Source organism: Rosa chinensis, chromosome 3 (assembly GCF_002994745.2).
Source record: "Rosa chinensis cultivar Old Blush chromosome 3, RchiOBHm-V2, whole genome shotgun sequence".
NCBI lineage: Eukaryota > Viridiplantae > Streptophyta > Magnoliopsida > Rosales > Rosaceae > Rosa > Rosa chinensis.
This window is the reverse complement of record NC_037090.1, coordinates 20,985,015-20,999,655: the sequence shown is the minus strand read 5'-3', so window position 1 is coordinate 20,999,655 and position 14,641 is coordinate 20,985,015. Positions and strand designations below refer to the sequence as shown.

General features: G+C 37.8%; 1 protein-coding gene across 1 annotated transcript; it reads right to left on the bottom strand.

Moving 5' to 3' along the window:
• Positions 1–3,432: 3,432 nt before the first annotated feature.
• On the bottom strand, positions 3,433–4,806 carry LOC112193310 (protein GL2-INTERACTING REPRESSOR 1). The gene is made up of 2 exons (XM_024333395.2): positions 4,322–4,806; positions 3,433–4,212 (listed from the first exon to the last, which is right to left on the bottom strand). The coding sequence occupies exon 2, from the start codon at positions 4,205–4,207 to the stop codon at positions 3,866–3,868; it is 342 nt and encodes a 113-aa protein (XP_024189163.1). The 5' UTR covers positions 4,208–4,212; positions 4,322–4,806; the 3' UTR covers positions 3,433–3,865.
• Positions 4,807–14,641: the final 9,835 nt, after the last annotated feature.

Here is a 14,641-nt window from a genome sequence, read left to right as displayed (position 1 = left end):
TATACCTGAAAGTATATAGGAAACTAGACTAAGCCATATACTTAGCCATGACAGTGGCGAAAAAAGATAAAGAGACAGATATTATATTATATATATATACGTATACTTGTAACAGTGAAGTGACGGTTTTGCCCTTGATTTTTGATTGAAATTATAGTTCTGCCATATTTTTGTTTTTTTTGTTTTTTTTTTACAATTCTGCTATATCCTTTCATATTTATTTATTTATTATTATTTTTAAGGTAGAACAATTCTGTTTTGTATTTGTAAATTTTTACAAATGGTGGAAAAAGTTTATTATTGTTTGCATTTGTTGCTAATCTATTATTAACAACAAAATAAATTATATTCTAAATAGCGCCGATGTTTTTTAGATTGTGAATATTCATCTATTATATGTGAAATTAAAAAAAAAAAACAAACCCACAGTATCGCGCGGATCAATTTACTTTTTCTTTTTTCTAAAGATGATCAAATGATTTCACTCCTACTCCCATGGTGACTCGAACCCATGATTTCGTCATTAGGTAATGGGTGCTCTAACCACTGAGTTAACATCACTTCGTCCGGATCAATTTACTAGTTTGTACTAAGTTTTGTCTTTCATGCAAATTTGCACTGACTACATAATTTTCTATTATTTTTTCCTCTTATGAAGTAGTAGTCAAAACAAGCTTTAACTTGCAGAATAGTCTAAGACTTTATAAGTACATAAACTCACCAAATTTTACCCGGAACATGTTCTTTTCTAGATATGACTTTGATAAATTATTCCCTGTTTGTTGTAACTGTCTAGCTACAGTATACATTGTATATGTGTATTATTACAAAGTCTCTTTGACCATGTTAGGCTTGGAAGGTCTAAATTGTTAAGCCTTGTCTACAGTTTGACTATGATTGATCTATACAATTAATAAGGCACATTAAATCTAATTAAGCTCTACCTCATGTCTTGTTGCTTGTGGACCCTTCTCTTTTTATGTTTTGGTGGCACACCATTTTTCTCTCTTAAAATCAGAAGCCATTACTGGTCTGCATCAAGAAATAGATGGTTGTGGTTCTGCTACATAGATACTCTAGTAGAAAAGGAACTTGAAAGGGTATGTAGCTACAGTCTGGTGTGACCTTGTAAGTGTCGGCTATTTTTCTTAAGATGCTTTTTTTCTTGCCGTGATATCTGGCATTTGTGCTGTTAGATTGTTAACCTGGATAAACCTTTTTTTTTTTTTTACTCATTCGCATTGGATAAAACGTTCATTTACTAATTGATCTTATTAGTCGTTCAAATGTAATCAGACAACATAACATGCCAAATTATCCGTCAACATAACATGTCATGTTGCGTGTGAAGGTTAGGAAGCACAAGTAACCCTTATCGGTTATTTGTGTTCCCTATATCATTAATGCAAAATTTTTGACCAGTAGGTGTTGTATGAGCTAGGGAAAGTTTGGAAGAAGGGAGAACAAAGATTGAATCACTAAAACAAGGAAAAAAAAAGAAAAAAAGAGAGGAGGTTGAGCAGAATTGAATATGAGAGGATGAATAAAGGAGGAGAAAGACGAGAGGTATACCAACTTATACCAACTTACCAAAACAGAAAATGGCGAGCAGAAAGATGGCATTTATGGGTTTTTAAAGAGAGTGAAAACGAAGACACAGAAACAAACTTGGTATTTAAGAAAAATAGGAAAAAGAAAACAAAGAAAATAGAAAGGAGTGAAGGTGGAATTAAATTTGTATTTATTATCTGACGTAATACCCCTCTTTATGCTCAACTGTCTCAATTACTCTTGCATTTATGTGATTTTAATGGTCTGTCAATCTAATAATATAGTCTCCCTCTTTATATTTCAATGCTTCGAACTACCCAAACCACCCCACATTTTAAGTTACCCAATTATCCCTTTATGCCCTCCCAAATAAATTCACATCACATATCTGTAACATTTAGTAGCACACAGATATGAGTTATTTGGCGACATTGTTGGTTGTGTAAGATATGCTCTAAACACCTAATATGGACAGATACCGAAGTCATGTTTTTTATGTTTTTAATGGCGGTTTGTAACGTTTTAAAGTTTGTTGAACTCTTTGCACAGGTTCATAATGTTCTTCCCCAGCAAACCCACGTTGGAGCATGGTTGGAACTAGACCTGTAAATGGACTGGATTTTGATCCGGACCCGCTCTAGATCCGTGGCTATTGGACGGGTTTGGATAAAAAATTTTGATCCGTTAATTATCCGAATCTGTTAACTCGTTTATTTAATGGATCAAATACGGATTTAGGTCGATCCGATCCGTTTTCATAATAATAAAATATTATTTTTTATTAATATATTATTATTTTAAAAAAATATAAAATATAAAATATGAAGAATTTCTAATACAAATTTTTTGCAGAAATCTAAGAGACAATCCATCACCCAAGATTCCAAGAAGCATTAAGAATTCTGATAATGTAATTCTACTTTTGGTGATACTTTTCATGTTGTTTTAATATTTTATGAGGTATCATGATATAAATTTAATATTATTATTTAAAATTTTAAAATATTTGAAATTATAAATGGTTCGGATTTAGATCAAGTTATCAATGATCCGCTGGGATAACGGAGCGGGTTTGGATCAGTTTTTTTTTTATAGTAAACGGATTTGGATTTAGGTCGATCCGATCAAAATCCGGTCCATTTACAGGTCTAGTTGGAACCGATGAGCTACGCCTATTTTAAGGGCGTCCAAAGAGGGTGGATATACATACAATGAAAGCTTTTATAGTAGAAGTCTTTCGAGAGCTGTGAAACTTCTATCTATCAAACGTTATTGATGGAGGAATGATCCGTACCAAAATATATATTGAAATTTCGAGATTTAACCATCTTTTCCAACTAAGTTGATTATTAGGTTATTTGTTCAAGAACAAATTTCGGTTGTAGTTGGCAACGTTTGGTTTATCATTCCTCTTTTTATTGCGAGAAAAGAGTTACAAGTGCAGGATTTGGCCTTAAAAAAAGAGAAACACGAGAGTCAAAATAATGAAAACACAGAACTTACGAGAGTTGTAACTAACAAAAAGAAAAGATTCAAACTCTAATCATAAACTTGGGGTTACGTCATTTGTTTAGATTGGGTCCCATGTTGCAATTGCCCTATATTTTTGCACATAAGTTGGAGCAAATATTCATGGACTTAAGTGGACCCAAAGTGGGTACCAGTTTCACTGCAAACCAGGTCTGATGAAGCTCCCCCAGCATAGAATTTTTGCTTTCTAAGTTTCCAGTGTACAAGTCCAGATAAATATTCAGACCAGTTATACTCGATACGACACAGACTTTACCAATCTCTGCGTTCTATCGCAGTTAAACTACCTGGCCATTTTTGGTTTTCTGATAACATATGCATAAAATACCAAAAAGGAAATAGAGAAGAAAGTAAAAAAAGGCAAAATAACCTAACATTTTAGATACCATGAAAATTTTGGGCAGTTACAGTTAATCACCGGTTTACAGAGTCTTCTGCTAAAGTGCTAAGAAAAAGCTGCAGAACCCCCCAAATTGCCCATCGTTCCATAACCTAATGCCTATGATTAGCAAAAGAAAAACCAAACAGGTAGTGCTATTCATGCTCCATTCTCTTCTTTTTCTTTGCTAACCGACACTGATCAAATATTTCCCCACTCTAATAGCGGGGATTGATGCAGCTAAAAATGGAGCGGAAATAGCAAAACCCCCAAAAGGGTAAAAAGGGGTTGGGAAAAGAGAAACCAAGAAAGAGCCTCCTAATATTAGGTCCTACTAAAACCGCAGAAATAGCAAAAACGGGTTCCCATCATCACAAGGCTACTCTAGCTCTCTCTCTCAAGCTCTTAGCTCTTCCTTGTCGTCATGGTGTTGCTGTTCTCATGGAGGAAGTCCAGCAGAACAGTGCTCTTGCATTTGGGGCATTTCGGGTCGTCCTCGGATAGCATGACGTACATGAGACACCTGGGGCAACCCACGAGCACCATGGAAGTGGCCTCGGGGCTGTTGGAGTACCTCATGTTGTTGTTGTCGTCCTGAGTCAGCTCCGACGACACGCATGAGCTCGGCGGGGACGTGGGGGACACGGTGGATGATCGTCCGGGAGACTCAGCCGTACGGTTTGCCCTCGGTGGGGAAAGGTTAAGCTTCAGATCAAGCTTCGGGCCGCCTCCGTTTCTGCGACTCATGATACCTAAACAAACCAAAATTCAACAAAATTAGACATGGGAATTGGACTCCATGTGATTAGTTGTACATGGCGATAACCAAAAGGAGTAAAAATGGTAGCATGCATGATATACCTTGGGGAATTGAGAAACCTCTAGCTAGCTAGTGAAACAGGGGAGAAACAGAGTCTGCAGGGCTGCTCTGAACCTAATTGATGGAAAGATTGGTGAGGAAGAAGGGAGGTTAGGCAAGAACCATGACAAGCTGAGGAAACATAGAAAAGGTCATGGTGAAATGGTATGGAGCTTAGACCACCATTATATATAGTACAAGGGAAGTGAAGGAGAGGGGGAGAGGAAGATGGATTTTCTTTAATGCTTGATTTAATTATGGGGGGAGAGAGAGGTGGAGGAGGGTAGAGAGAGAAAGAGATAGGAACTGAATTGAATTGAATTGAATTGTGAATTGAATTGAAGTATTGGGTAGAGAAGAAGAGTGTAAATTGAGGCCAGGAAATGTATTAATGGTTTGAAAAGATCCCAATAAGAATGCAGGAAATGGAAATTTGCAGTAAATATTGCAATTACAAAGTGCAGGGAGGGCTTCCATCATTCATTGCATTAGAGGGTAGTCGGTGTTTAATTGCAAAGCAATACAACACAGGAAAAACCCAATGGCTTTAAAGCTAAAACCTCTCCCAACCCCAAAAATTAATAAAAAAAATTCAAGAACAAGTCTCAAACCTCCATCTATCTATCTGGCTACAATTTTCAATTATTTTTCAGAAAAACAAAGACTTCATAAATGGGAAGCCTTGGAAAATTGAAGTGTAACAGCTAATACCATAATATTTAAAATATATCTCTATATATATCTCAACAGCATCCTGGAAAAAACTTAATCAAACACTAAAGAACACCAGGCAATTAATTCTTCACACCCAGAAAATTAAATCAGAAGCCATGCATATCCATTTCTATTTGGTAGCTGAGTAAATATCATTGACCCTGTTTTGAATTTGCCAGAACTTTCAAATTAAACGGTGGAACAGTTTCTTCTTAATTATCTTCAAATTTAATTTTATTGCAACAAAATTACTGACATGTCTAAATTGAAAGCTCGATCAGAATTAGCTGAGCTAGTGATACATGTATTATCAGGTGTATGTGTCCTTTGGTTGGCCATCAATACCTATCGATCAGAGAAATTATGTTGTTATCAAATCTGCTATTACTAACAAATTCACACAGTTTTCTCGTGTATCTAGGCCTTCTTCTTTGATTCATTGAAAAAGAAAGGAAAGTTGATAATGATAATAGCTAGGGTTCTCTTTTTCAAGTTTTTAACCAGTGTACTCAGGCTAGGCTTACAAATGGAGCTTCTGAAATTAGGGTTTCCCTATGAAATAGGGCATTCAAAATCATTATCCGTGATCCAAGAAAACCCTCTTCTTTTTGTTTGAATAGGTGCCCAAAAAGCCCCTTAAATCTAAACTGAGATAAGGAAAAATTGTTCAAATTACTCGAGATATAAGCACATATTTATGTATGGCAACCACATATCTACTTTTCTTAAACTTTCAGTTATTTCATAAATTAGGCTGATGACGTAGTGTCACCAAAATTCAAATTGAGTAATTGACCATGCTAAACCCTTTTACACCGAGCAAATGACACTAAGTCTTCGGCCTAATTTATGAAAGGAGGGGGGGATCGCATTATGTCAATTTTTTGACTACAACCTAAAGCAGGAGAAAACAAGATTGGTCATTATAAATTGAGCTTGTGATATTTTGATTTTTCAATCCTTGAATTACTGTTATTTAATATAATTGTTTAAAACTCATAACATTACATACTAGAAAGTACGATATATTTCTAAATTAAAATTTTTCGCTATATTGATTTTTATTTGAATAATTCTGAGACAATGCACTGTTTAAGACATTTCTTTTGCTAATTCTAAGAATTAGTGCTGACAAAGTAGTAGCCAGGTCCCCAAAAGGATGGAGTATATGAAACTATGTAGTATAGTGTACACGTGTTTAGGAAATTGTAACAAATGAATATAAACAAATTTCTGTTCTGAAATTGAATTTTCAGAAAACAATGATGATACCTTTGGTTTCAATTCAATAAATTCCGACGTAAGTTGCAAGAATTGGTTTAATGAATGGTTGGCTTCAACTTCAACGTCAGATTGTTGATGAGCTTTTGTCTCAATGCGGAAAAGATGAGCACGTACGAAAACAATATAATGATAAGCTTTGAGTACGTGAACTTTTTTCCTTCTCTCTTTTGAAATTATAAATGTAGGCACTAGCAACCCATGCAAATTATTTCAAAATTATGTAAGGATATCAATATATATATATATATATATATATATATATATATATTATCCAGAGTGAAGTTTCGCTTTGAAATTAAAGTGCGCATTTAGAGTTTATGGTTACTTTTCGCTTGCATATCCACATCTTGACCGTTCAGTTTTAGGTCCTAATATATATATATATATATATATATATATATATATATTTGGACTATCATCTATTTACTCCCTATACTTTTTATAAAAAATTATTTTCAGTGCCTCGTATTCTAATTTTATCCAAAAACTCCTTGGCGTTTGAATTTCCACCAATTATGTCCAATCCGTTAAGTCTTTATCCAAATATTCTGTTAACTCGTTACATGACAAATTGTGGGACCCATTTTAAGGGTAAAATTATGGGGAAATGATCATTTATCCAATTTTAATTTAAAAATTGTCCACTTACCGAAACACTCTAAGAGATTATTTCCCTAATACCCAATTAAGTTTTTTTTTAATTCATTTTTATTTATTTTTGGAACAATTTTGCCCTCTCCTTCTTTGTCACTTAGAGAAAGAAGTCATTGGAGACCTTGCTTGACTCCGGTGGCGGTCCGGTGATCCAACTCCGGTGACTGGAATCCTGCGACCGATGACCCAAATCCAGCGACCGGTCACCGGAATCCTGAATCCGGCCATCGGACTGGTAACTGGATTCCGGTGTTTGAATTTATTGGCCCCTAATAATACCCGGTAACCATATTATTGCCCCCCAGTAATCATATTATTGTCTCCCAATAATCATTATTGCCTCCCAATAATCATATTATTGCTCTCCAGTGAATTGTATAAACTCCCAAAACCAAAATGAATACACTACAGGCACAATTGATCAATTTATATGCATATTATTGCCCCCAATACTCATATTATTGCCTCCCAATAATCATAATATTGCCCCGCAATAGACATGTATAACTACTCAATATTTTTTTTTTCATTCTTCTTTCCTTATAAGCCTTTTACCAAATTTACCAAAAAAAAAAAAAAAAAAAACAGAACCACACCATCCAAGAGAGTGACGTCGTCTGAGCCCTGCCAGCAAAGCCCAGACCCGATTCCGGCATGGAGCTTTGAGCTTCCCGGACCTCTGACGAAAAAAAAAAAAAGTGCTCTAGGCACCCAGAAATTGCTCTGAGCACCAGATAGGATCGACCGGGGACGATGACACCGGCGGCGTCAGAGAAGACCCAATCTGTTGGTGAATGAGAATGGTGACGGTGCTGTGAACGAGAAAGAAGAAGACCCGATCCAGGAACTCACTCTCGTCCGCCGCTGCCCTACACGGCTTCATCTCCTCCACCGTACCCTCCGTCGCCGCCCCGCCCTAAGGTGCCCCATGGCCGTCTCAACTACATTGACTCGGGCGTCGACCTCTGTGGCCTTCTTCTTTATCGAGTCCGCCTTCTTCCTAGTTGGGCGATCGGTTCAAAATGTTAATTGGATAGATGGGCCGCCGTAGCTGCCATGTCTGAGAGAGAGAGAGAGAGAGAGAGAGAGAGAGAGAGAGAGAGAGAGAGAGAGAGAGAGAGAGAGAGAGAGAGAGGATTGTGCATATAAGAATTGGAGGATGAGAGAGGGCGAAAACACAGATTGGAGGGATGAGAGAGAGAGAGATAGACATGAGTGTAATTTATAAATTAAAATGAGGGCAATACTGTCAAACACTGCTGTATTGGGTAAATGAGGTTAAAAAAAATCTTAGTGGAGTAAGTGGGCAATTTTTAGTCTAAAATTGGGTAAGTGGTCACGGCCCCTAAAATTATTAGTAAAGCCTTGACTTCCTCTCCTTTAATTTTTGAATTTTTTTTTTAATTCTTCTCTTTGTTTTGAAACCTGAACATGAAATTACATCAACACCAGCATTTTTAGTCTTGCTTCCTAAACTGAGAGCTTTCTAAGAGGGAAAAAAGGGGTGATTTGGTCTTAAATTGAAGCAGCGGAATCATACAAGTCTCCAAATTGAAGAAGCAACAATTTGAAGTTAGTGGAGTAGAGGGTATTGGGAAAATAAACAACAGATAGATAGAGAGATTAGGAGGAGAGAAAAGGAAAGGACCTGACTTGGGGATAAGAGATTAGGAGGTGGATGGGGTGTTGACCCTCATGTGCAGTCCCACCACCAGCCTCTTCCTTCACCATGTCGCCGCCGATAGGATTCCTCCCCCATCTTCTCTCCCATTCACATTCCACATTACCACAATTCTGTTACTAATAGCAACAAGGGCAACAATAACCAAACCAAAAATTTTCTTATTTTAATTTGAACACTTTGCAGAATTGGAATCTAAAATTCAATACATTGATACTAAGATGCAATCAAACCCAGAAATTGAAGTGATTTGTGGTTAGAGGTCAATAGAGAGAGGGAGCAACACTAAGAAACGAGAGAGGGGGGGAGGAAAAAAGAAAGTGAAAAGGGGGTTGTATTTTATTTGTAATTAGTAGAATGATGAGTTTTAATAATGATAATATTAATAGGAGTAACAATCCTCGACAAGTTTGGAGGATCGAATGGTGGCCTGTTGATGGTGTTGGTTTATAATAAAAAATAAAAAATAAATTAAAGGGGAGGAAGTCAGGGGTATAATAGTAACTTTACCCTTAAAATGGGTCCTACAATTTGCCACGTCACGAGTTAACGAAACATTTGGACAGAGACTTGACGATTGCTTACTCAGCTTGGGCTCGAAATGGAGGAGGAGTCACATGTGCAGACTGCTTACTCAGCTTGGGCTCGGTGACTTTTGGGCTCTGGTCCAAAACTTTGTTTCTTTTATGTTTTATTACATTATTTCTTTTATGTCTTATTGATTTTATGCTTAGTAATATATGGCTTTATGTTGGTAGTAAGTCCCTATCACTATTTGATAAGACTACGTGGGCTTAGTCCCGGCATGCACAATCAATGTGCTGGCTTGTCTGGTCTAGAGAGGTGGCGAGCCGTTTACTTAATCAAATGGATGCAAGCTCCTAGTGGTGGTAGGATGAAATAGAGTGTCACCGGATTTATTTCCGTGCAACAACATAGTAGGAAAGCTATGCTATTTGTACTGATGTTTCTTCATGATAGATTAATCTTTCTGTTATGTCACCGCTTTGTTAAAGCAAATAGAGTAGTCAGTTGTGCACTCTTTGTTAATTGGTGCTTGTTAGAATACATAGACTTAGTAGAGACTCTTGGTATTATTTTAGGACGTTCTCTTGATGCTTATTATAATCTTGAGTTCAAGTTTTACGCCCCCCCTGTATTATGCAATTTCATTAATCAAGGTTTGAGGGCAGCGGCACCACCCCTATTTAAAAAAAAAAGTGGAATGTGAAGGACTGAAATGATTTTTGAGGAAAAATATAGGGAGAAAATATGATAGTCTTTTTTATTTGAGTAGGAATGGTTCATTGAATAAGTGAAAACAACCACAAGGTTGGAATAGCACATATACCAATACATGACGCAGGCCTACACCTACATTGGCACACAAACTATAAAAAATATTAGATCACAAAAGTATAAAACTAACAAAGGAAACTTTGCCTTCAAAGGAAAAATATAGGCTGCTACTTAACCTACACCAAGCACGCAATTGTGGTACACAAATTAAGCAACACTTCTAAGAAGACTCATAGAAGATCTTCAGTTAGGATAGACTGGACCACTTGACCAACCCTTAAGCAAGAACAATCTTCTTCCCTTTAGGGTTGGAGTTCCCATCTTCACTAGGATAGCTAAAAGTAAGCTCTCCCTTCTTCTTTTTTTCCTGTCCCATAGTATTCTTCTTCTTGGGTGACCCTTGCTTCTACATAGGCCCAGATTATGTAGTAGAAATTTTTCTTGTTGCCTCTGGGTTAACCTCTCTTTTTGGGAACAGGCTGAGAAGCAACCACCATTCTCAATTCCATACTTGCAGGGTCTAGACTGGACTTCCCAACCACCAAGCTTAATCACGGTTTCTTAGGAGAGGACTTAAGCACATACTCACTCTGCCATTGCTGACTACTCAAGTGAGGCATACATTCCCCTCCTCCAATTATCAGATAGCAACATGTTTTCAGGCCTTAGCAGGAAGAAACCATAAAGCAACCCAGGTACTTGATGAGGTAACTAGGCCTTAAAAATCAAAGCAGGCCCAAATGGCTCAACATCAGCTCTTCCCTCACGAACAATTACTAGGCCAACATTATTAAAAGTAGAACTCAACCCAGTAGTCTTAGAATTAAAACCATCCCAGTCTTCTTTGCTGCAACGTCCATTCCATGCACGATGATCTTCTCTGAAACCCTAGTTGCATACACCCTGGGAGTGGTAGCCAGTGCTTGACTCGGCTGCATCTGCAGGTCCTTGATAACGCTGGCCCTGAAAACGGGAGACCAATGTGTGTGAGAAGCCTAAATGTTCTGCAGCGCCTAACCAGATTCTCGAAAAAGAAATCAAGATGTAGGATGATCCTATCTTCAATCGCAAAGCTATGCTTGAAGATGATGGGTTGGGAGAGATCCACCTTCACCCTAACACGAACCTGGCCAGCAGCAAATCACATTCATCATTCTCAACATATCTTCCCAATGAATTGCCCACCAATCTAATAAGCCGATCCTTTTCATTGATTCGAACTCAAATGTCGAGAGAATTCAAAGGCACTGTCTCTATTGGCATCACCACATCATAGGGTGCCAAAACCACTGGTTCATGCTCGAAACTCCAAGGTCCACCTTTCAAAACCCTAGGCCGGCTAGAAGGATCCATAAATGAGAACAAATACATGTCACCATGATCCTGAATGTAAGCCTCCGTTCACGCCAGAACATATACTTAAATGAACACCTAGAGTAGGCTAGTGCAGTTAGTAGTTTTCCCACTAAAAGGGACTGAGAACGTCAGAATTCTATCCCCTTTGATGAATAAAGATCCACAGGGCCTTTGCCCTCCATGAAAACTAGAAACAATGCCAGGTGCATCACCGTCTCATCTATAGATGCCATCAAAGAAGCAAAGACAAATGTTTTGGAAAAGGCTAGGGTTCAGAGGCTGCAGAGTGTTTTGAAACAGCTAGGATTTTCTTAATTTCACCATAGCAATAATAGCACCTCGTAGTATATTTAACATGATAAAATATCAATAAATTTATTGCCCACACCTCTTTTGTTTAATTAGATTTTGATTTTTTTTTCCTTATTTGAAAAAGAAAAAAATTAAAAAGAAACTATGAACATTTTATGAAGGACATTTTCCTCTCTTATTTTTAAGGAAAAATTGTTCTTCTTGTTGTGTGGGAGATGATGCATTTATATATTTATTTTTATTATATATTAATCTAATATTTTTAATTTTTATTAGAGGAAAAATGTCAGTTCATTAATAATTTAACAACTTTACATAATGATCCGCCCTACTAGGGTTGTTAGAAAGAGTCACCATTTGGTGTAAAACTATTTTTTCAAGATTTTTACCCCAGCCAGAAAAGCTTTACAAAACACATGATAAAGTCAAAAGAGGGACAAGAATTGCGGACAAGTCTGCGACTTCATCCTCAAAAAAAGAAAAAGTTCACAGACCCCTCATCCATTATTACAAAATAAAATTGAAAGTTACAAAACTATAAGCTTAAACCAAAGACAGTAGTAGCACCACAAATAGCCACAAAAGCTCAACGATCTAGATCTAAAACCTCAACCCCAACAATAAGAGTCATATCTCCAAATTTTCTGTCAAGGAGACACAGTCAAACAATGCCTCTCACTTGAGCCATTTTGGAGTGCATGAAAAAGGGAAAGGCAAGGGCAAGAATGGTGAATGGTGAATCATTAGAGCAAGTTCACCCGTAGTCAAGAAATATTAAGGTCGAAAAGTCAAGGTGTCGACTAGTTAAGAAACTGTTCACTGCCATTGGACATGGGTTTCCACCCGTTCCGTTTCTTAACTAGTCAGTTTTACTGTTCATTGATTTTTTCTTACATAAATGAAAAACTAGGAATAAGTACAATACAACGTTATTCAGTTGTTGTACAGAAATTCAGTTTCTAATCGATTTTTATTTTCGAAACAAACGTTATTTAGGGGGTCGTGAAAATTGACTTTTTATACATTCAGAATTTGGGAAAACCTTCATGAAAGTTGTATAGCTCGTCGATAAAATCTCGTGCATATATGGAACGCAATATTCAGAGTTTGTATGAATTTATTATTAATTTTTGAAATCTGGAAATTTTCTATAAATAGCAAAAAAAAAATTATGTTTTGTTTCAAAGGACGAAATTTTTTCATTTTTTCATTTCCCCCTCCGGTTCTCTCTCTCTCTCTCTCTCTCTCTCTCTCTCTCTCTCTCTCTCTCTCTCTCTCTCTCTCTCGCGTGCCCCCAGACCTGGCGGGTTTTGTCTGACCCGACCAGCCTTTTTCTCCCTCTTCCGGCGTCCTCCGTCCACGGACCCGACTCCCCCGAGGTCGCCTCACCTTGTCTGGCCGCTCCGTGGCGTCAGCCAGCCCAGACGCTGCCCCCAGGCCGAGATTGAAGCAACCCCAGGCGGAGCAAATCGTCCTCCGGCGACAAACTCCTCCTTTCTTCCGTGTCTCTCTCTGCACACACGCATGGATGAGTTCCGGCGCCACGCGTTAGACGCTTGTCCTCCACTTTTGTCGATCAGTGCGTCTCCTTCTCCACTCATCCAGTGACGTCACCTAAGTTTCCGGGATGGGCCGAGCTGGCAGACGCCTTGGCTAGGCAAGGAATTAGTCAGGGCCTTGACTAAATTCTTGGCTTCGGTCAAGAAAGGCTGACTTTTGGCTAGGCAGAATACCTCCGGTGGAAACCTGATTTTCCCTTCCATTGTCACCACATCAGCTTTTCCTGGCTGGTGACCAGTCAAGAAGCAACCGGTGGAGTTGCTCTTAGGAGGCAAAACTCTACCTTTTGCCTCTACGGGTGCATTTGTTTTGAGTGGAGATAAAGTGAATGTATTACCAAATCAAATTTTGACTTCATTGGAAGCTCAACATGTCAGCAATGAAAACATGTTTCCACTTTTAAATTTTCTATTGATGAAATTGTGTCTAATGAGACAAGAGAACTAGTGGAAGGCACACATAAAGTAGATTTGGAATGTTATTCAAATTTCACTGAGCCAATCCTCGTTACTCTATAGAAAACCCTTCGCCCTAAGTTTTCTCTCCACTAAGTTGAGAGTTGGTGGCGTTCATTCTCGCCTACCATGGGCACTTTTGCCTTGAGTTAGTCTCCAATTTGAGACTTCGTGCCTCCGTTTTTCCTTTTGGTTTTTCATTTTCTATTTCTTTCTGTTTTATGTCTTTTTTTGGGTTTTCTTTCTAATATGATTGCCTCCACCCTAGTTCCTTCTTGTCCAGATTTCAACTTCTTTTTCCTCTCAAACCATTTGCTATCCTTGTTTGTTGCTACCTCTAGCGACTTATGCGCCTTTTCTTCTACCATGGTTTGTATATATGCTCCTCAAAGCTATGTTCTAAACGGGGTTTTCCAGTCATCGCACATAAATTCGTTGAATACGATGGTGCAACAAGGGACTGCACACTCTTTGACTAGCGGTCCCTTTGATCTCTTTGAGGATCTCCTCTTTCTCTCTCCTGTTTTGGTTCCTATGTTGGCACATAACGACTGCCTTCATAGAGATGGTTTGAGTTATTTACTTCTACTCCTTGATTTTGGACCATATTTCTCTGGGTGTTTATTGATCGGATCTGTCATTAGTGCCTCTTTTATTTTCTCGGTCTTGCCGGATTGTGAAGATGGCTGCTCTTTCTTCTCGGCGGATAGAGCGAAGTTGTCTTCTTTGTTGGGTTGTATTTATGGTGGTGATATGGGATAACCTGATTTGAATCCGTTGAATTTTTCATATCTTTGTCTTGTTTAGGCAAATTTTAGGCTTTATTATTCTCTTTTGCCACCTATTTGTGTTGGAAGGTTTGTTTGACTCTTCTCTATTGCTTTAATTTAAGCTGTTGTTCTCTTGCCTAAAAATAAAAAAAATTCTCACTACTTCAGAGAATGTGGGAAAGCTAGTGGAGGTTAGGGCTTATTCTCTCTTTCCAATTGGTAAATCATCTTGGCATG